Source organism: Hemitrygon akajei, chromosome 12, assembly GCF_048418815.1.
Source record: "Hemitrygon akajei chromosome 12, sHemAka1.3, whole genome shotgun sequence".
In the NCBI taxonomy this organism is placed as follows: domain Eukaryota; kingdom Metazoa; phylum Chordata; class Chondrichthyes; order Myliobatiformes; family Dasyatidae; genus Hemitrygon; species Hemitrygon akajei.
This window is the reverse complement of record NC_133135.1, coordinates 75,023,811-75,045,980: the sequence shown is the minus strand read 5'-3', so window position 1 is coordinate 75,045,980 and position 22,170 is coordinate 75,023,811. Positions and strand designations below refer to the sequence as shown.

Genomic DNA, 22,170 nt, shown 5'->3' with positions numbered 1-22,170 from the left:
TAAAAATATTCTTGGTGTTAAATTTTATAGTTGTCATTTTGTTAGGAAAAAGTGAATGTTTAGACCATCCTATGAAACCCACTTTTATCTCATTTCTACTATTTATTATGAAATGTTGGCATACAATTTAGTTTTGCAGTGTTAAAGCCTAGAAGATTAGGTCATTATATGCATATTGTGACCGTATTATGATTGAACACACATTCAGACTTGATTCTTGTGATAGCAAAAGTTTCCATAAAGTTTTAACTATCATTAAACTAATAGGCATTTTGCAAAATATGTTCATCATTCACCATATATATGAGCAACCTACTGGTCCAAACTAATGGCAAGTATTCACACTTCTTTTTCTATATGGAGGTGATCAATCACTGAGCTATACATGGCTGTCAGAGAAGTTCTTGACAGGTAAAGCACTAAGCTTAGACCAGGTTTGATTTGATTGGTGGTGACCTTGTTCATAATCTGATGTGATATGTGACAATGAGATGCTCTGCTAGTTTCTGATTTCCTCCCTGTTCCCCATTTTGCTTCTATATAAAGGTGATGATTTGCCTTTGTGGATTCTGAAACCTCACCAGCTGGATGCATAGTGTGGTAGATTCGAGCAGGTGTGGGCTAATCTGGTCCAGAGCTAAGAAGAGCATGACCAGGCCATCATTTTCAGGGGTTTTACTTGCCTTAAACAAACTGACTTGCTCTTACACACATTGATCCAGACTCTCCCATTTGCTGTCATTTAACATTTCTGAGATAGAAGACAGAAAATTATAGCAGCCTGTATTACCTATTGTCTTTAGATTATTTAACTTAGCACTCAAAGACTTTAAATCCTTAAACACATTTTACTGATCCATCCTCTTCTTTAAGATTGCTCATCTGAACTTTTTTGAAGGAGCATGAGCATTTTTCAACTTGGTTCACAAACTGAACTGTGGGTTGGAAGATGACTTGGAAGGATTGAAGCTCAGAATAATGTTTGCTGTTTCTTTAGCAACATCTAAGAGACAAGTGGCTGAAGAAGGAGAAATCTGATGGAAGAGGACTGGCTTCTGCTCTCTTCTTTTCCAGTCCTGATGAAAGTTCTCAGCCCAAAATATCAATTGTTAATTTCCCTCCATTGGTGTGGTCTGTCCTGCTGAGTTCTTCTAGCATTTTATGTGTGATGCCCAAGATTTCCAGCATGCACATAATCTATTATGTTTAAGTTTGGGGCAGCCATCTTCCATTTAAAAGTACTGAGCTAAATTGGTATTTCACCAATCTTTCAGTTTTACAATCTTGTCATGTGTTAAATGACATTTCAGTTATGTCTAATATTATTGTTTTATGCATTAGAATAGCTGGCCAGTGATGCAGTGGCATCCACACTGGACTTCAAGACAAGTGGTCCGAGATTTGAATCTGGCCATCTATTTGGACGCTTTTCATCCGTGCTGAATTGAGCGTCGAGCTAGCAACTCGGCCTCGTATGAAACAGACAAATGCTAAAGAAACAGCAAACTTGTCATTCTATGTGCCACAAGTTGAAGAGAGGAGCAACAATATTTTTGGAACCTAATATTCATTCTATTTCCTTTAGTAAAATACAATTCTAGTCTTGTTTCAGAATATTCGTATATCAGATGCACATACATTTGTTTTATTCTTTATAAAGATATTACAGTCGGCCCTCCTTATCTGTGGGTTCCGCATGCGCGGATTCAACCAACCACAGGTCTGGAAAACCCGCAAGTTCTCTCTCCAGCATTTGTTGTTTGAACATGTACAGACTATTTTTTCTTGTCATTATTCCCTAAACAATACAGTATAACAACTATTTACATAGCATTTAACATTGTATTAGGTATTATAAGTAACCTAGAGGTGATTTAAAAGTACAGGTAGTCCCTGGGTTATGAACGAGTTCTGTTCTTTAAGTCAGATTTGAAGTTGGAACAGGTACATCCGGTATTATTTAGCATCAGTTGGTCAAACATTTTTCTTAGTATATGGTATATATTTTACCTTTCTATGCATATAAAACACTTAAGAAACATACGTATTTCAATAATTAAACCACTGCGTTGCTTTGTAATAATTGTAGCTTTCATCGGGGCAGTGCCTTTCACATGCTCCATTAAAATTGTTCTGATCATTGACTGACTGTAGCCTAATGCTTTTCCAATGACCGATGGCTTTTCACCTCTTTCCAATTGCTTTATTACTTCCACCTTATTTTCAATTGTGATCGTGATTATTTTCATGAATAGAAACACTGCGGATTCAGAGCTGTCCCGGGTCCTAAAGACCTCCGCTCTGAGACAGGTTAAATGAAGTCCAGGGTGCCGCTGGGTCCTTGACCAGTTGGGGACTTGAGCATCCTTTTTTTTTCTATCCGGGGCAAGTCCCGGAACCAATCCCCCGCGGATAAAGAGAGCCGACTGTACATTAATCCTTTTCTAAATAAATACAATCTGAATTCTTCAGTCAATAATGCAAATTCTAAGTTCAGCCAATCAGCATCAGTGGATATTGTAATCCAAGTTATTAGAGGGATTCACATGACAATCACATAACACATTTTGAAAGTTGTGTGTTGTACATCCATGGATAATTTAGAGATGATTTTTACTTGTATCACTTTTTTGGGATTTTGCCTTTTGCAGTACGATGCTTTTTGAAAAATTTTAGTGGCGCATTTTCTTCAAAATAACTTGTTTAAGCAAAATTATTTAAAACGTTGGTCTGATTATGAAGAAAATATTGAAGCATTCCTATTAGCAGTTCTTGTGCCTTCATTTGCAGCACCATTGAATTTTTGATAAAAGTAATTTGATTTTTCCACTGAGATGTCTGATTGTTTGGGGACTCATTCCTCAAAAACTAGACTATATTAAATATATTTTGGTTAAATTTTGGAATATTTTGAGGCAAAAGAAGTAATGTGCAGAAGCAAATTTACAAAATATTTTGATTAACTATGATTAGATACTTTTGTAATGCAGTTTTACTCCATTAATCTATATATTGTAACAATATCCTATTTTTAATCTTTGTCCACCAACAGTTTCACAAGCAAGGCCGCCACCAAATCAAAAGAAGGGTAAGATGCATTTGTACTTTATTTGCTTTAATTTGCACTTCTGCAGGCAAGAAATTTTGTGGTAAAAATTTTCTGTACAATACTCTGCTTTAGAATCTAGTATAACAAATGGTAGAAGTCTGCATTTTTAAATTGCATGCATCAGGACAGTGTTATAATGGTGATTCAACATTCAAGTTTTCTAAAGAAAAAAAACTGTTATTTTTAGTCGCAGCTGTCATTGGATAGTAAAAAAATCTCACATTGTTGTCTTTTCCTTCCAGGCTCTCGAACTCCAATCATTATTATTCCTGCAGCTACCACTTCTTTAATTACCATGCTGAATGCAAAGGATCTTTTACAGGACTTAAAGTAAGTTGCATAATTTGAGAAGTATTTTATGTTGTAAAATAAATTCTGAGGCTGTAAGTTGTGAAATATTGATTGAGTCTATATAAATATAGGCAACTTTTATGGAATTCACACTTCAAATAAATAGAGCCTTTTTTCCTGAATCTATGGATTACCCAGGACGTTACTTTTACATTAGGTTTCTTAACATTTTCATTATGTAATCGAGGAGTCAAAATAAAGATTAAGCTCCAGGGGAAAATAACCCAGAAATACTTGGAAAAATAAGTTGAATCTTCAGATAAGTTGCGAAAAGTATGAAAACCAATTTCAACATAATTTTACACCATACTTTAAATCACCAGGTATGATGAACGCATGATTTTTAAAAGAATTTTTATACATTTTTAACCTAAAAATACAGGTATTTTTGATAGTATTCATGATGTGGATTATTTAAGCATAATTTATATTTCTAAGTGCTATAAAGAATACTAAGTATAGATGTAGTTCCCAAATATTAAATCTAACAAATTAAATGAATTCTGGAAAGTAAATTGATGGATTTCTATGGAATATAATTGAAGGATGAATCAGCATGATTAATTGGATTGAATGAGCTTTAAAGTTACAAAAAAGTGTAACATGAATTGTCTGATATGCTTAATTTCAAGGTAACAATCAGGTCTGTACAGTTGACTTGTAAAGTATTACAAAATATAATGAAGAGTGCAGTGCAAAAGAAAGACTTAAGCCATTGAAGAGATAATCTACAATTGACCATTAAAGAATGTAGAAAGGATGTTTTCCCTTTAGACAAAGCATTTGTTTCTAATCGAGTTGATTTTAATATTTTAATTCAACTTTAATAGTTAATCTGAATTATTCAGTTTTGTAAGTTTTTTGTTAGTGTTGATTATAATTACATTTATAATTACATGTATTTAAGGAAGTATAACCTACATGTTGTTATCTGAGGACCTGTTCTGAGGTCAGTTATCTACAGTGGCAACTTGAGTATTTCTCACAGTCTGGGATTGTATTTCCTCCACTGCTCTGCTCTATCTGCCGCAAGCATAATTTGCCAGTGGCAACCATTTTAATTCCTATTCGCATTCACATTCTGATGTGTTGGACCATGGCTTTCTCTTGTGCCAAGATAAACCCACTCTCGGGTTGGAGGAGCAACACCTCATACTCTGTCTGCCTAGCCTCCAATCTGATAGCACGAATATTGATTTCTCTTGTCCTATTGTATGTCTTATGGTCTTCCGGTTTAAAAAAAAAATCCCCTCTCTTTCCTCCTCTTCTGTTCCCAACTCTGGCTTTTTGTCTCTTCTCACCTTCTCCTGGTGCCCTTCCTCCTTCCCTTTCTCCCAGGGTCCACTCTTGTCGCCTGTTGGATTCCTTCCTCTCCAGCCTTCTACTTTTCCCACTCACATGGCTTTACCTATCACGTTTTAGCTAGTCCTTCTTCCCCTCTCACCACATTTTTAGTCTGGCATCTTCCCCCTTCCTTTTCAGTCGTGAAGAAGGTTCTTGCCTAAAAGGTGAACTGTTTATTCATTTCCATAGGTGCTGCCTGACCTACTGAGTTTCTCCAGCAGTTTGTGTATATTGCTTTGTATTTCCAGTGGCCCATTTAAGTATTTGAACAATAATAAACTGAGTATTTCAGCAATGGATACAATGCCATTAATTAGCAAGATACAAAGAAAGTAGTTTATTTGACAATGCAACAGTTGAGAGTTTAAGATGGGGACATGAGTATGGCTCTGAGCATGTTTGAAGTCCACAATGATCTCCTTGGTCTTCTGGGTGTGAAGGGTCAGGTTGTTGTCGGCACACCACGTGCCAGGTGCTGGACCTGGTGATGAGAGTGGGGGTGTGGTTGGACCCTCACTTGTCTCAGTCTTCTCAGGAAGTGGAGATGCTGCTGAACTTTTGGCTAAAGAGGGAAGGTTGAGGGACCAGGTGAGATCATCAGTGATGTGTATGCCAAGAAACTTGATGCTCCTTATTCTCTTCTTGGCAAAGCCTTAGATGTGCAGTGGGGAATGTTCAGCTTGCACCTTCCTGAAGTCCACAACTCAGGTTGTTGTGTTTACATGACTCCACAAGCTAAACCACCTTCGGCCTGCTTGCTGTTTCATTATCATTGCAGATGAGACCACACTGCTATGCCATCAGCAAACGTAATGCAGTGGTTAGAACTGGATTTGGCATTACTGTCATGCAATAGCAGTGTAAACAGTAGCAGGCTGAGCACACAGCCTGGGGGAATGTTTGCTTAGCATGATGGAACCAGAGATGTTGTAGCCAAAACTGGACTATCTGTGGTCCCTTTGTCTGGAAGTCCAAGATGTAGTTACAGAGCAAGGTTTTGAGACCCAATATGCACAGTTTTTCCCACCAGCTTCTGGGAATGATTGTATTGAAAGTGGAACTGAAGCCATTGAAGAGCATTCTGACATAGGGAGCAATGTTATCATGGTGGAACAGGACTGTGTAAAGGGCAGAGGCTGTGACATCATCAGTGGACCAACTTTGGTGATATGCAAACTGGCAGGTATCCAGTGTGATGGGAAGGCAGGTTTTAATGCAGTTTATGACCAGTCACTTGAAACATTTCATTATAACTTGGGTAATTGTCAATGGACAGTAGTCATTGAAATGGGATACTTGGGCGCTAGGATGATGGTGGTGGCTTTTTGGGGATTGTGCTCTGATCCAGGGAGATATTTAAGATGTCAGTGAGAACATCTGCTATCTGGGCTAACACAATTTCTAAGCATATGACCAAGTGTCTTGACAGGCCCTGCAGCTTGTGTGGGTTGACCCTGGCCTGGATCTTCCTCACATCAACTATGGCCAGACAGTGCCGGCTTGTATGAGGGAGGGAGGGTCTTTCTCAGCGGCACATCATTTCGTGCATAAAAACATGCTTAGAAGATGTTCCGCCTGTCAGGTAGAGAGGTGTCACTGTCATTGATGTGCAGGGCGGTCTTACCATCTGTTATGGACTGAATGCCTTATCACATGCACTTCATGTTCCTAGTTTCACAGAGGCAGCTGTAGATTTTCTGTATGTAATCCCATTTTTGTCTTCCTGATGGCATGGGAAAGCACAGCTCTTGCTGCACCACCCTCCCAAACGGATCACAGCATATCGTTCTATCACCAGTGCCCAGAACCCTGTTATCAGTCAGCGCATTCAAAACAATCCTGTAACACTGAGGTCACTCCTGACCAAACTTTTTTTTCCCTTTGGCAACACGAGTGAATCTGTGGATGCTGGAAATAAATAAAAACACAAAATGCTGGCAGACAGCATCTATGGGAGGAGGTAGTGACGACGTTTCAGGACCCTCCTGATGAAGGGTTTCGGCCAGAAACGTCGTCACTACTTACTCCCATAGATGCTGTCTGGCCTGCTGAGTTCTGTCAGCATTTTGTGTTTTTTTTTTCCTTTTGTTTGATAGCAACAATAATGAGGTTGATTGAGTTTGGAAGCATAATCCAGATGTGTAGAGGAAATCAATTTTGCCGGAACAGTAGGTAGAATTGGTCAGAAGCAGCAAGAAACCGAAAAACAAGTGAGTGGTCTATATCTAGAAAGAAACTACCTATTTTGGAACTGAGTGGATTGTAGTTAATTGGGACACATGGGGACCAGTTTATTTTGACCCAATTAAGCAGCTGACCAATTAGCTGAAGTTTCATGGAAATAGTTGAAAGGTATAAAAAAAACGAACTACCGTTTCAGTGAGCGATCATTTGTGTATTTAAATAAAATACTGACAACTTAGAACATTGCCAATACCTCTACAGTACTATAAAACAGTGTATTCATACCAATTTGTTATTGATGGGGGAATTCATCTGCCAAGTTCTTTCGATTGACTGTTAATGAATGAAATCAGTGTAGTCACCTAGTGCAGATAATGGACTGCCTTCAGGCAGCGCTTTAGATGGTAACATCTTCCAAATCTTCATTTTTATTGTAATACTCAAAATGATTGTCAATACCTTCAATTTATTGTAGTTCCTACCTTGTTAAAGTAGTAAAATTGTTTCATTTTCACTCCTGGCCATTTCTGGCATCTCCAAGCCTGAATGCTTAGAACTGCAATGATCAAAACAGTTGTGAATTGTCTCACTGTTCATTTCTCACCATCTTTCAATGACAGACGTCACTGCTGTTTGAACATTAGGCAAACACAACTGATGCTATTTAGAAATTGTCCACTGTAAGCACTGTGTAGGGTCTAACAGCCAGCTAAGTGCATGTGACTGATGCTAGTTTGAAACTGGCAACAGTCTCCTATCCTAATTAAGTGGCATAGTGTCTCAAATAAACAGCTGCCCTGATTAACCAATGGCCCGATTAACTGAATCCACTGCATATTAAAAAGAATTAACCAAATTTCTTTCTGACCTACTTCTATCAGCATTATTTTATAGTCCTGTCAGTTAAGGAAAGTTGCTGTTGATCAGTGATTTTTTGGAAGCTGATATAAAATGTGAAATTATCACAAGGTTAGATAGATAGATAGATACTTTATTCATCCCCATGGGGAAATTCAACATTTTTTCCAATGTCCCATACACTTATTGTAGCAAAACTAATTACATACAATACTTAACTCAGTATAAATATGATATGCATCTAAAATCACCCTCTCACAAAGCATTAATAAATAGCTTTTAAAAAGTTCTTAAATAGTTTACTAAAATACATTGAACGGTAACTTAAACTCAGTCCTAACCCCAGCACTTTAACATATCTTTCCCCTGGCGGTTGAATTGTAAAGCCGAATGGCATTGGAGAGTAATGATCTCTTCATCCTGTCTGAGGAGCATTGAATCGATAGCAACCTGCCGCTGATTACTATTAGTTGGTAATGTGTTTCAAACATTATAATATTTTTATTGACAGCATATGTGAGGAAGATCACATATTGATAATAAGGTGTATTGTGATGTCATTACAGCAATGTGTAAAGAAGTACATGTCTATATATTATATCTGTTACATACAGGTAGTCCCCGAGTTACGAACGTCCGACTTACGGACAACTCGTACTTACGAGCCGAGGAAGGAGAACATCATCCGCCATTTTAAGTTGTTGCTGTTGACACTGTGTTGAATGTTTAACTTTGTATTTGGCTTAAATTTTTCTTAGTAAGATTCACTCTTGACCCTGCCGCCCCCCCCCCGTTCTGGTTGGCTGGTAGCGCTGTGAGATCAGCGTTGAGCTCGAGAACAGAGGCTCCCGAGTTCGATCTAGCGACAGACCGCTTCCGTACCGTGTTGATGTTGATCCAGTGACTCCCATACTGTCCGTGCCGGGTTGATGTTGAGCTCGCAGCTCGACCTCATAAAAAAAATACACTGCCACCTCCAGTTTAAATTCCCACGCGGAATATTGTGGAGGATCAAATACCCAAACCCAGCACAGCTCCCACTTGTCCCATTTAGCCTGTCTTAGTGCCGTGGTACTTGGGACCCAGTGGACCTAGGGTGCCGGCGGAGCTCGGGACCTGCCGCTCACAGTGTTTCTGTTCCATTGACGGGAAGCGATCGTGATTGAAAATAAAGTGGAAATAATAAAGCGTTTGGAAAGAGGTGAAACACCATCGGTCACTGGAAAAACGTAAAGCTACAGTCGGTCAAAGGATAACGGATAAAGTGAGAATAATGGAGCATGTGAAAGGCCCTGCCCCGATTTAAGCTACACAGTGGTTTAATTATTGGAATACATACGTTTCTTAAGTGTTTTATATGCATAGAAAGGTAAAATATATACTATATACTAAGACAAACGTTTGACTAACTGACGCTAAATAATACCGGATGTACTTGATTCGACTTATGTACAAATCTGACTTAAAGACGAACTCAGGAACGGACCTCGTACATAAACCAGGGACTGCCTGTATAGATATATGTCATATACTTGAAAACATAGGTTAAGGAATAGTATAATACTGATTACTTGAATGAAATAGACCATATAGCCATCACTTTGGTACAAGTTCATTTTTATATCTTGGATATGAAGTCTTGATGTTTAGTGAGTAAATTAAGCTTGGTTGGCATAAAAAATTTAAGAAATTCAGGGAGATTTAGCCATCTGGCCTGTCAAACCTACTCTATCAAGCAGTATGATCATGGCTGATTAAGCTGTGGACTCAGCTCCATCTACCCATCTTGTCTGCTTAACTCTTAATTGCCGAACAGTGCAAACATATATATTTAATGAGGTAACCTCTACTGCTTCTTTGGGCAGAGGATTCCACAGATTAACAACTCTCTGGGAGAGCAGTTCCTTCTGAGATCTGTCCTAAGTTCTGTAGAATCTATAGTATTAAACTTAAAACAATACTTATGAATCAGTTATTAAAGCAACATACCATCTCAGTATGACAGTTGAGATCAACAATAATATTATGTATTAATAAATATAATGGTGTAACTCGATTGTGCTGCAGTCTGGAATGGAAATAATTTAGAAAATTAGTTTACATGGCATTGATAAATGAAACTGTTGTCTTGGCAGAGTTTATAGTGCATGTCGAGATAAATGTCATGATATTTCATTAAAAGATTAACATGCAAAATGTGCATTAATTTTTTAATCAATACGCAATCTAATACAGTTTGATTTAGATCATTAAAAAGATTTTTTGAGCTCTAGTTACGGAGTGTAGCAGATTCATATCTACTGGAACATTTTACTTGACAGCATATAAATAAATGTTTAAAATTCTAAAGGCAAGAACAGACATTGGAGGTTCTTTTTACTTTGGATGAAATTTATTTGCTGAAATGCAAAATCAGGTTTTGGAAGCTCTTCTATTCATTGTTCTTTTTGGAGATGTTGCAGAAGAAATCTGATGTATAGCAGAATACTGCTATTTACATTTAGTGATCTGGGGGTTTTTAATTATATGTGACATAAAGACTCAATAGGTAGTCAAACTGGAATCAGTTTTGTTTCTGCTTGAGTGTGACTTGTTGCATCCATTTGTCTGGTAAAGATCTTAAAGAAATTGTAATTTACTGATGCAAATTAAACTTTAATGCAAACTGTAGTGTTTAGATTTGATGACTAGTAAGTATATATCTTCATACCAGATATCATTTAAGAAATTTATGATACAAAGGTCAGCAAAATAAGGAACATATGTTAAAAAGCAGGGTAATAATGTCTTCATTTTAATTGTTTGATACTTGGAAAAAGGGGAAAACACTGATTAATCTGATTTTAGAGTAATTAGCAACCAGGACAACAGTAGGTCTTTTCAAAGAAATGAATCCAAATTAAATGCATTGCAATAAGAAAGAGGATGTACATCATAAGCTGTAGTTGTATAGAGCACTATGGAATTTAATGTACATTTGAAACTGAAATACTGGTATTGCATATGCAGGTAATAAAAAAAAATAAAGAAGAACGTAAGAAACAGTTGAAGAACAAAAGCTAGAGGAACAAACAAAACAATAAATTATATATGAGGCATTTCCCTACCACCAATATGAGACTAAATGTGTCAAGACAAATGTGGCTATTGGAACTTGATTCTTATGCCAGTTACAAAAGTTAATCAGTATAACTGACCCAGTTATTAAGCATAGAAAAATTGCAGTTTGTGCAGTTAAAGGCTTTAGAAAAATGCAAGTTGAACTCAGATCAAATCAAGAAGCTGAAATAATTTAAAAGTATGAAATCAGCAGGGTAGTTGATAGAACAGTGATAATACTGAATTGAGTCAAGACCAGACATTCTTTAGAAAGATTATGTTTAGAATATATTACCAAACAAATCAAGAGTAGAGGTAGGCTACTAAAGCCCCTGCCGTTCAATAGGATCATGGGTGATTTGACTGTAATCTCAAGTTTCCATTCCGATCTATCAGCAGTAACCTACTAACCTTGCTTATGAAGAACCTATCTATTTCTGCCTTGAAATTAATTAGAGTCTCTATCCACTGCACTTATTGAAAAGAATAGCAAGGATTCATGGCCCTATGTGAGCAAGTATCTTCTTTTATCTCTGTCTTCAGTGTTTATTATTTATTAAATAAAGTCTCTTTATCTTTAAGTATTAACACCTTGGTATAGATTATTCTTCAAGAAAACACCTTCTTCAAATCCATCCTGTCAAGATCCTGCAGGTCTTTGTGTAATTCAGTCATCACCTCTCAATCTTATGAACTCCACTGGAAATAAGTTTGGAAAGATCCAGACTTTCCTCATAAGACAACCTGCTCATTTCAGGTTTAGGGCTAGATGATTTTCACTGAATTGGTTCCAATTAGCTTTCCTTTTCTCTTGCATAATTTCACAGATATACTATTTTGAATATCCTTGTGTAATCAGTTTTCAACCAGTTTTGTAGTTTTCAGGTGTCTCTCACAATTCTGCCTGTCTTTCCTGCAGGCTTAAAGAACCTATTTTCCAGTGGTCTAATGCACCGATGCTTCTTGCTTCCTGCATCTGACTTCCTTCACTGTAGGTTATAAATTTCCAAACAAGTATTAGTATGCTACTTCCTGTACTCACTGCTTTGGTGAATCACATCTATTGTAGGCTTTTTTCTTTTAGCACTGGACCACTAATCTTTGTATTTCAGGAAAATCCTCCGAAAAATACTAACACCCAGCTGCCCTCTTTACACCCTCCTCCCACCATCCATCCCAAGGATTTAATGCACTCTACGTCCCACTAATACTACTTCCATATCTTGGAAGTCATTTCTAATATGTTCAATCCCAAGAACACTTACTATATTCTAGACCCCTTAACTCTCCCTGCACTCCCAACCATATTTGTACCTCTACCAAGCTCTGCCTTCTCCTTTCTCATGCTACCTGCTGGTTGTGACACTTTCATTAATGCCCTGAATGTGTTATTGAATTATAATTAGAAAATCACTGCAAATATTTAACTGATTTTAACTGTTCATATCTTTGCAATTAAAAAAAATAACATCTATGTTGCACAATGATCTAAAATCTCCAGATATATGCATGGCATGAGGCTGGTTATAGAAGGACAACATAAAAATCCCAAAGATTCTTAGCAGGTTGGACATCATTTCTGGAAGGAGATAAACAGAGGACATTTTGGACTGAGAGTAATACCTTGAAAAAACATCGAAACTAGAAAGAGGCCAGAATAAAAGGATGGGGGAGGGGAGGAGCACAAGCGGGCAGGTGAAGTCAGATGAAAGGGAGAAAGATAAGTGGGAGGGATAGGGGAGTGGGAATAATGTGAGAAACTGGATTGCAGATGACCAAAATGGGATATGAGTTGCTGTTCCACTGGTCTGTGTCTAGTTTTGTGGGGATGGTTTTGGGGGCAGTGCAGGAAGTTAGGAGACAGGTTAGGGTTTAGGGATAGGGATGAGGGCAGTTAATGATCAGGGCAGTAAATGAAAAGTTGCTGGTGAGCAGGTCAGTGAGTCCAGGGATCAGAGGTCCATACGGACTGGAGACACAGCACAGGTGACCCTCCAGGTCGGCGAGTCCCAGACTTGGAGTCTGTGCAAGTCCAGAGTTTGTGACCCGGACTTCAAATTCCTGTGATTGGCAGGACTTGGGGTCAATACCAAAGGCCGAAGCCTGAAGATCCAAGACTGAAATTAGTGAATCCAGAAATGAGGCTCGATGGTCAAAGTCCCTGGCTTGACATGTTTCAGAGTCAGGGACCCGATGACTGCCGGGAACTGGGGGTTGGAGACAGCCTGTCCTGGGTTTGGATGCCTGTCTGTCTGTATGTGTGAGTGAGTGGGTGGTTGGGAAGTAGGAAAAGGGCTTGTTTGCTGTTGTTATGTTTTATTTCTGGTGTGTTCTTTTGCTGAACATTGTGGGCATGCTGTGTTAGCGACAGAGTATGTGGCAGCACTTGTTGGCTGCCCCAGCACACCCTTAGGTTGTGTTGGTTGTTAATGTAAATGAGACATTTTACTGTGTGTTTCATTGTACATGTGATAAATAAATCTAAACCTGAATTTCGCAGTACAGGAGGCTGTGGACAAAAATGACAACATAGGTAGGGGAAGTGGAATTAAGTTAGCTGGCCACCGGGAGATCCTGGCTGATGAGGCAAACAAAGCCAAGGTGTGTGACAAAGTGACCTTCTCCGCCTGCACCCCCCACCCCCCCCCAGTTCCCTCTCCAGTTGCATTGGGGCTCCCCAATGTAGCACAGGTCACACGAGGAGCACAGGATGTAGTAAGTGATACTGACGATTCACATGGGAAGTGCTGCCTCACTGGAAGAACTGTTTAGGCCTCTGAATGGTGCTGAGAAAGAAAATATAGGAACAGGTGTAATATTTCAGTTCAGGTATAAATGCCTGGGGGGTGGAATTGGTGGGGAAGGATGAAAGGACAGGAGATTTGCAGAGAAAGAGATTCATCCAATAAGTGAAGAGGAGGGGGAGATGTATCTGGTGGTGGGATCATGTTGGTGATGCAGCAAGTTGTGTAGAACGATGTGTTGGATGTGGAAGCTCGTGTGATGGTAGGTATGAAGAAGGGGAACCTATCTCTGTTATGTCAGGGCTGGGCAAGTAGTGTGAGGGCAGATGTGGAAAAGATGCAAATAACCGCTGCATTTATAGCAGTGGAGAGGAAACCCTGTTTACTGGGGAAAAAAATGACAGTTTGCATGTCCAGGAATGGAAAGTCTCATCATGAGAACAGTTGTGGCAGGGACAAAGGAAATAAGAGAAAGGAGTAACATCCTTGCAAATGATGTGATGGGAAGAGCTGTAGTCAAGGTAACTGGAAGTCATTTGGTTTGTAAACGATGTCAGTAGATAATCTGTTGGTGAGACCCATTACACATTAGGGGATTGCTTCATTAGGTACCTTCACTCTGTCAGCTGTAACAGCCAGAATCTCCTGGTGGCCAGCCATTATAATTCCACTTCCCATTTGTGCATTGATGTGTATGCCAATGGCCTACTTTACTGCCAGGTAGAGGCTAGACACATACTAAAGGAACAAAACAAAACTTCATGTTCTATCATGGTAGTCCCCAACCTGACAGTATCTAGCTTCCAGTAACCACACCCTTCTGTCTCCCCTCCCTGTTTTGTGTTGTCTCATCTGTCTGGCCCAAATACTTCCTTTTCCTCTACCCCACCCTGATAACTTGCCCATCTGCCACATCTTCCTCCCTCTGCTTTCCCACCTCCTTCCTTTTATCCCATAATCCATTGCCCCGTTCTATCAGATTTTATCTTCCTTAGTCCTTTGCCTCTTCCACCCATCACCTCCCAGCTTCTTGTATCGATAAACAAAAATGGACTATGTGTCAGTGCTTTTGCTGGAGCAAATAACGGGGGAGGGTTGATACTTTTGCTGCTGCTTGTGTGTGGGAGAGGGGGGGTACTTTGGGGTACTGAATTTTCTATCATTCATTCTTTGGGTTTTTTCTGTTTTGTGGATGTCTGTAAAGAGTAAGAATTTTAGGTTCTAAACTGTACATTCTCTGATGTGAAACCATTGAACCCTCATCTGTCATTTTTCATGTGAACACTTTGCTTGTGAAAGGGGCTGTGATGGATAGATTAATGAAGGCATCATTGTGAATGCAGGAAGAATAGGGATTGTGAACAGAGTTAGGAGCAGCATAGTTAGAAACATAATGAGTGATAGTCAGAAAGGAATTCTGAATTTGCAATTGGTATTGATCAAATGGAAATACTGAATACAGTTCACTATATGAAGAAGGACTAAGCATTAAAAAGATACAGGAAAGGATAAATAAATCGACAGCTGCAATTGTGCAAGTAATCTATGAGGCAAGGTTAGAGAAACTTTGGCAAATATAAGTTAAATATTCATCATGGTCTCCATGAAAATAATCTAAATACCTCCATCTTTGAATCGAAAGTATCTGTATGCATTTGCAGGAAGTTCAACTCAAGTGTTCATTGATCCCGAATGGTCAAAAAAGCATCCTTCAAAGAGATTTGTCACTCTTCTCTCTGCAGTCAGCAATGGTAATATGCACATTCTATGGATTAATAATTAAAAGGATTTGGTCTTGGGGGGTAAAAAGAAAAATGTAGTAGGCCATTTAGGCCATGAAACAGTTTGAAGTAAGCCTGCTAACAGTGCAGTTTCAAGCCGACAGGCAAGGATAGACTATTGCAAAATATGGTTCTGCAGATGATGATATCCTCCTTCATTTAATATACTCAGATTTGCACTTTCAAGCTGATACTTGGTATCTGGGATATTAAGAGTGTCCTGTTTTCCTCCTGATTGTCATTATTTTCTGTATTTACATTGGATGACAGAAACTACAAAGTTTGTACCTAGGAAGTGTATGATTGCTGACATTTCTGGGTGTGATTTATTTTTGTTGTATGCATTTACTCAGTTCTCTTAAGCTGCTTAAAAATTAACTTGATAAACCCTGTTGACTTTTTCTAATAAACTAAAGAAGAACTTTGCTGCTATTGATAATGAGCCTCCCTTTTGTTCTTATTTAGAGGGAGATCAAATTAATACAAGTTTGCTTTGAAGTCTGAAATTGAATTAGAGAATTTGTTATTGACAGTATTAGATTTCTTGGGATTGTTCCAGTAGGAATTTATTATTGCAATTTCTAGCATATAAAAAGTGATACTGATGATCTTAGCATTAAGAATGGATTGTGTTCCTAAAAGATGGTCCGTATTTCCATTTTCCATAATGTGAAGCTAAACGATCTGTGCACGCATCAAGAAATATGCATTGAAAGAAAGTAAGTTTTGTGTTTATTTATATTTTTCACATAAATTCTGTAGGAGAGAACAATTTTTCAATTTCACAAATTTTTGACGTGATTGGTGAAATATGGATGGTTGACTTTTCGTTGCCCATTCATCCATAATGTTAGAATCACTTGCATTAGATAGATAGATACTTTATTCATCCCCATGGGGAAATTCAACATTTTTTCCAATGTCCCATACACTTGTTGTAGCAAAACTAATTACCGTAGATGTCGGATTATAAGCCGCTACTTTTTTCCCACATTTTGAACAGCTTTGAACACTGCGGCCTTTACTACGGTGCGGCTAATGCATGATTTTTTTTCATGCCGCCAAAAACATTTTGCCTCGTAACAGTAGACCAATAAAATTGATGAGTAGTTCACAGAGGTCCAATGAAATTGTACGATAAATCAAGCGCACTTTCACAATTAAATTATTGTAAATCAGTCATTTGTACTCACCCTCATCAACATGGAAAACACTCGAAGAAAAGCATTGTGCTGCCTTTATGGCAGTTACTTAGTTTATAATATTTTCGCTTAGTAATTCATTTGTTAGTTAAAGTTAGAAGTGTTTTAACTATATTTGTTTTCTGTACTACATCCCGGGATGCTATGACGTCACATCCGGTTTCGCTGCGTCTTGTGGGAAATACCGGTTTGCGATAAACGGGAAGGCGGGGGGCGAGCGGCGGAGCCAAAACGCTGCTTTTAAGTTAAAGGCGATCAATAACTTTTCCTGGTAGGCTGCAGTATATATATTTTTTACCAGTCGTTAGGAGATGTTGGAATGTTGTTCAGTAAAAAAGTATACGCAACATATATTTAAAAGTAGCCGCGTTACAGGTACGGTTCGAAAAAAAGCATTTGCAATATGTATTTGTTTATGTTACCATATGGATTTAATTAAAAGTTAAAAAATCCTCACGTGTAATATCTTTCTGTGTAAATATCTCATATTACAACGTGGGACACCTGCGGCCGAAAATCCGGTGCGGCCGAAAATCCGGTGCGGCTTGTACAAGTACAAAATTGATTTTATTTCTAAAATTAGAGCCAGCGGCTTTTAATCAGGTGCGCTCTGTAGTGCGAAATCTACGGTACATACAATACTTAACTCAGTAAAAATATGATATGCCTCTAAATCACTCTCTCAAAAAGCATTAATAATAGCTTTTAAAAAGTTCTTAAGTAGTTTACTTAAATACATTAAATACAATCAACCCCGGCACTTTAACATATCTTACTCCTGGCGGTTGAATTGTAAAGCCTAATGGCATTGGGGAGTATTGACCTCTTCATCCTGTCTGAGGAGCATTGCATCGATAGCAACCTGTCGCTGAAACTGCTTCTCTGTCTCTGGATGGTGCTATGTAGAGGATGTTCAGGGTTATCCATAATTGACCGTAGCCTACTCAGCGCCCTTCGCTCAGCTACCGATGTTATACTCTCCAGTACTTTGCCCACGACAGAGCCCGCCTTCCTTACCAGCTTATTAAGATGTGAGGCGTCCCTCTTCTTAATGCTGCCTCCCCAACACGCCACCACAAAGAAGAGGGCGCTCTCCACAACTGACCTATAGAACATCTTCAGCATCTCACTACAGACATTGAATGACGCCAACCTTCTAAGGAAGTACAGTCGACTCTGTGCCTTCCTGCACAAGGCATCTGTGTTGGCAGTCCAGTCTAGCTTCTTGTCTAACTGTACTCCCAGATACTTGTAGGTCTTAACCTGCTCCACACATTCTCCATTAATGATCACTGGCTCCATATGAGGCCTAGATCTCCTAAAGTCCACCACCATCTCCTTGGTCTTGGTGATATTGAGACGCAGGTAGTTTGAGTTGCACCATATCACAAAGTCCTGTATCAGTTTCCTATACTCCTCCTCCTGTCCATTCCTGACACACCCCACTATGGCCGTGTCGTCAGCGAACTTCTGCACATGGCAGGACTCCGAGTTATATTGGAAGTCTGATGTGTACAGGGTGAACAGGACCGGAGAGAGCACGGTCCCCTGCGGCGCTCCTGTGCTACTGACCACCGTGTCAGACCTACAGTCTCCCAACCGCACATACTGAGGTCGATCTGTCAAGTAGTCCACTATCCAATCCACCATGTGAGAGTCTACTCCCATCTCTGTTAGTTTGTGCCTTAAGATCTTGGGCTGGATGGTGTTAAAGGCACTAGAGAAGTCCAGGAATGTAATCCTCACAGCACCACTGGCCCCATCTAGGTGAGAGAGGGATTTGTGCAGCAAATACGTGATAGCATCCTCCACTCCCACCTTCTCCTTATACGCAAACTGAAGAGGATCCCGGGCGTGCCTGGTTTGTGGCCTCAGATTCTGTATTATCAGCCGCTCCATGGTCTTCATCACGTGCGACGTCAAGGCAACAGGTCTGAAGTCATTCAACTCCTTTGGTTGTGGTTTCTTCGGTACCGGGACAATACAGGATGTTTTCCACTGTCTGGGTACTCTTCTCTGCTCCAGGCTCATGTTGAAGATGCGCTGTAGTGGTTCTCCCAGCTTAGTCGCACAGGCCCTCAGTAATCGTGGGGAAACTCCATCCGGTCAGATCTTCCTCAGTTGACCTTCCACCTGTGCAGCCGTAATCCTGGGCGTGGGCAAGGTCTCCTGTGAGTGGCTATTTTCCTGTGAGGGAAGTAAGCCTGGTGTGGAGTTCTGCGGTGAGGATGAGATTGTGCTGTCGAACCTATTGAAGAAGTTGTTCAGCTGGTTCACTTTCTCCACATCTCCACTTATGTTTGCCCCCCGCTTTGCACCGCATCCGGTGATGATCTTCATCCCATCCCATACCTCCTTCATGCTTTTTTTCTGCAGCTTTTGTTCTAGCTTCCTCCTATACTGCTCCTTTGCCCCCCTTATCTGTACTCTGAGTTCCTTCTGAACTCTTTTAAGCTCCAACCGATCACCATCTTTAAAGGCCCTCTTCTTCTGGTTTAGCCCTTCCTTGTGATAATCCTTGTATTCTGGTATTTATTCATTGTGTGTTTAGTATTGATACAAGCCATATTCCATTGTGGTTAAATATTATATTAATTTCAGTCCTACATAATCTATTTCAAAGGTTTCAAAGGTAAATTTAATGTCAGATATGTATATAATATACATCCTGAAATTCTTTTTCTTCACACCCATCCATGAAAATAGAGAAGTGCCCCAAAGAATGAATTACATTTAAATGTTAGAACTCCAAAGTCCCCCCAGCTCCCCCTCCCGTGCATAAGCAGCAGCAAAGCAACGACCCCCCTACCCCACCAGCAAAAAAACTTTGACGCCCCCATCAAGCACTCAAGTGTGCAGCAAAGTATAAATGAAGACACAGACTTGCAATACCCAAAGAATACTCGTTCACCTGGTAATGTGACATGCCTCAGGCTATCTCTTCCTAATAAGAGAAAAAGGGGTGTCTCTTTCGCAGCAAGTGATCATTTGTGCTTAGATCATTAATAACAATTTTATGTAAATTCTTTGTGTCCAATTAGATTTTGTAGTGCAACACACACAAAATACTGGAGTTCTGCTGAATGCCTCCACTGATTTAACAACTATCTAGGATGGAACATTTCAGTGATTTGCCACCTTCTGCAAGGCAAAGTTCTTTAGTCTTCGACTTTGAATGACCAGTCCCTTTTAGTTTGTCCACTCATTTGAAACTGTCCCACTCATGTAAATGTCTCAGCAACTATCATTTGAATCTTTCAGATGTTTCAGTGCCCCCTAATTTTCCAATCTCAAGAGAATGAAGATCAATTTTCTTTAGCCATTTATAATAGGACAACCTTCACCTCTCAGCAATTAGCCTAATGGATCTCTTGTACTTCCTAAATCCTTCCTTAAATAGGAGGACCATAGTTGTTTTCAATACTCCAGTTGTGGACTCACCTACACCATGTATAATTGTAACAATAGTTCACTATTTCTTAAGTGAACACACTTGTAATAAAAGCTCATATGGAATTTGCTTCCTTAAATGTTTGCTGCTCTTCCTTAATGTCATAATGTGGTAGTATTACAGAGTGATCATATTTTAGATGTTTTAATTCCAAATTAATTTGGAGCACTTAAGTACTCCAAAGCACTTAAGTCAAGGATGAGCTTATTGTCATATACAAGTACATATTTGTATGCAATCAAAAACTTACTTTCAGCAGCACCATAGGTATAGAGCAATGTATAAGAAATATAAGGAAACATAAAACATTGGTTATGGCCAAATTCGAAAGAAAATAATTACAATAAATTTGAAGGTCCATTTTAGTACAAATTGGTCATTAGTGTTGCTAAACTGGGGTGATTGTACTGTTTGTTCAAGAACCAATGGTTGAAGGGAAGTAGCTGTTCTTGAACATGATGGCTCTAAAAAGATGACATAGCCCAGAAGGTGGAGACCTTCAATGATAGAAGCTGCTTTCATGAGGCATTGCCTCCTGTGGATTCTAATAATGATGGAGATGAATACGCTGGTGATATATTGGGTAGAGTTCACTGCTCTGTGCAGCTTTAAGTTGCTGCGTATTCAAATTGCCATAACAGATTAGTAAACTAGTCAAGTTAACTTTTAATAGTCAATCTGTAGAAGTTGGATGACAAGCTGAACCTGCTTAACCTCCTAAAAAAAAGTAAGGTACTGTTACTCTTTCCTTATGATTGCATCTATGTACTGGACCCAGGACAGTTCATTCTTCAGAATATTTGTTAATGATGAAATCTTTCAAAAATTTTTTTTGGGAATTATGCTATTTCACTTCTGTTTCCTTATTCCTCCTGTTTTCTCATCCTATAATTAATCATTTATATGTGATTTAAATTTAATTTCTGCTTTCTGAATAGTTAACTATTTTAAACTTCATGCCCCAGTAAGATACCAGAGATGCTCTGTAAAGGAGGGCAGATGTGAACAAATGGCTGCTTGAAGATTGTCTCATAAGCTCATATACACCTTGTGTTAACCTTGAGCCTAGTTACTGAAGGCAAGTACCATTCCTTTGCAGTTGTCTGCAAAATCTGATCTATTACTGAGAAGATCTTTGTTTGATCACTGACGATTGGCAGCACTGTATCAACCAATAAGTGGGAGCTGTGAAGCTTCTAGTGAGCCGGATTAACAGCAAACTAAGTATATTTACTTATCAAATAGTAAAGCAAGCAAAGTCTATTTAGAGTGTTTTTAACAATGCTCTCTAGACTTCCAAACTATACTTGAATATCTAAAATCAATTCTACCACATAGAAGATCAATACGGAGATTACCAAACCATCCAGTCCTTGTTGGTTATAACATTACTCTGTACTTTCACTAAATTCCTGTGTGCAAAGTACCTTTTCAGCTACAACTATGAAGTTGATTTCAGAGAATGAGTCTGAAGGCAATGGTGTAATGATGTCTTACTGAGACATGTTAATGAGATGATGTTTCAGATTGATCTTTCCTTAGCTATAAAATACTACAAATATATTCAGCAGTAGTTTATAAATTCTTCAGATTTTTAATCCCTGTGTTGCTTTTTTTGAGTCATAAATAATTGTCAAAATTTGTCTCATTTTGCCTTTCTTGTAAAATTGAGCAGAATGGTGCTTAACAGTCATTCTTCTCTTCCATATTTGCCATCAAGAGTCCTCTCCTCACAAAAGTGCTCTTCCCTTCTCTGTTCTTGCCAACACCTATTCATTCTAACATGTACCAGGGTATTTTGTCTTCTCCAAAATTCTATTCCTGAATTTGTCTTATCAGGTCTTGTCCTGCCATATACTGACATTTTGAATTGCTCTTTCATCATTAAATGTTTTCAATCTCGAAAATCTAATCTAATCTGTCATAGTCAGAGAGTGCGAAATTTTTCTTATTGTAAAACAATAATGTCTCTTCCAATATTGTTATCTCCATAGCCCAACAACAGATTTCTCATTGATATGTCAGTCCTTTTCAACAATGTTGAGAA

At 38.8% G+C, this 22,170-nt stretch overlaps 1 protein-coding gene across 1 annotated transcript in view; it reads left to right on the top strand.

The window, feature by feature from the left end:
- Positions 1-22,170, top strand: part of cdc73 (cell division cycle 73, Paf1/RNA polymerase II complex component, homolog (S. cerevisiae)) — a 315,070-nt gene that overhangs the window by 198,825 nt on the left and 94,075 nt on the right. The window contains exons 12-13 of the mRNA XM_073063512.1: positions 3,053-3,088; positions 3,352-3,439. Of these exons, the coding sequence (XP_072919613.1) occupies positions 3,053-3,088; positions 3,352-3,439 (124 nt within the window). The remainder of the gene's footprint in view (positions 1-3,052; positions 3,089-3,351; positions 3,440-22,170) is intronic.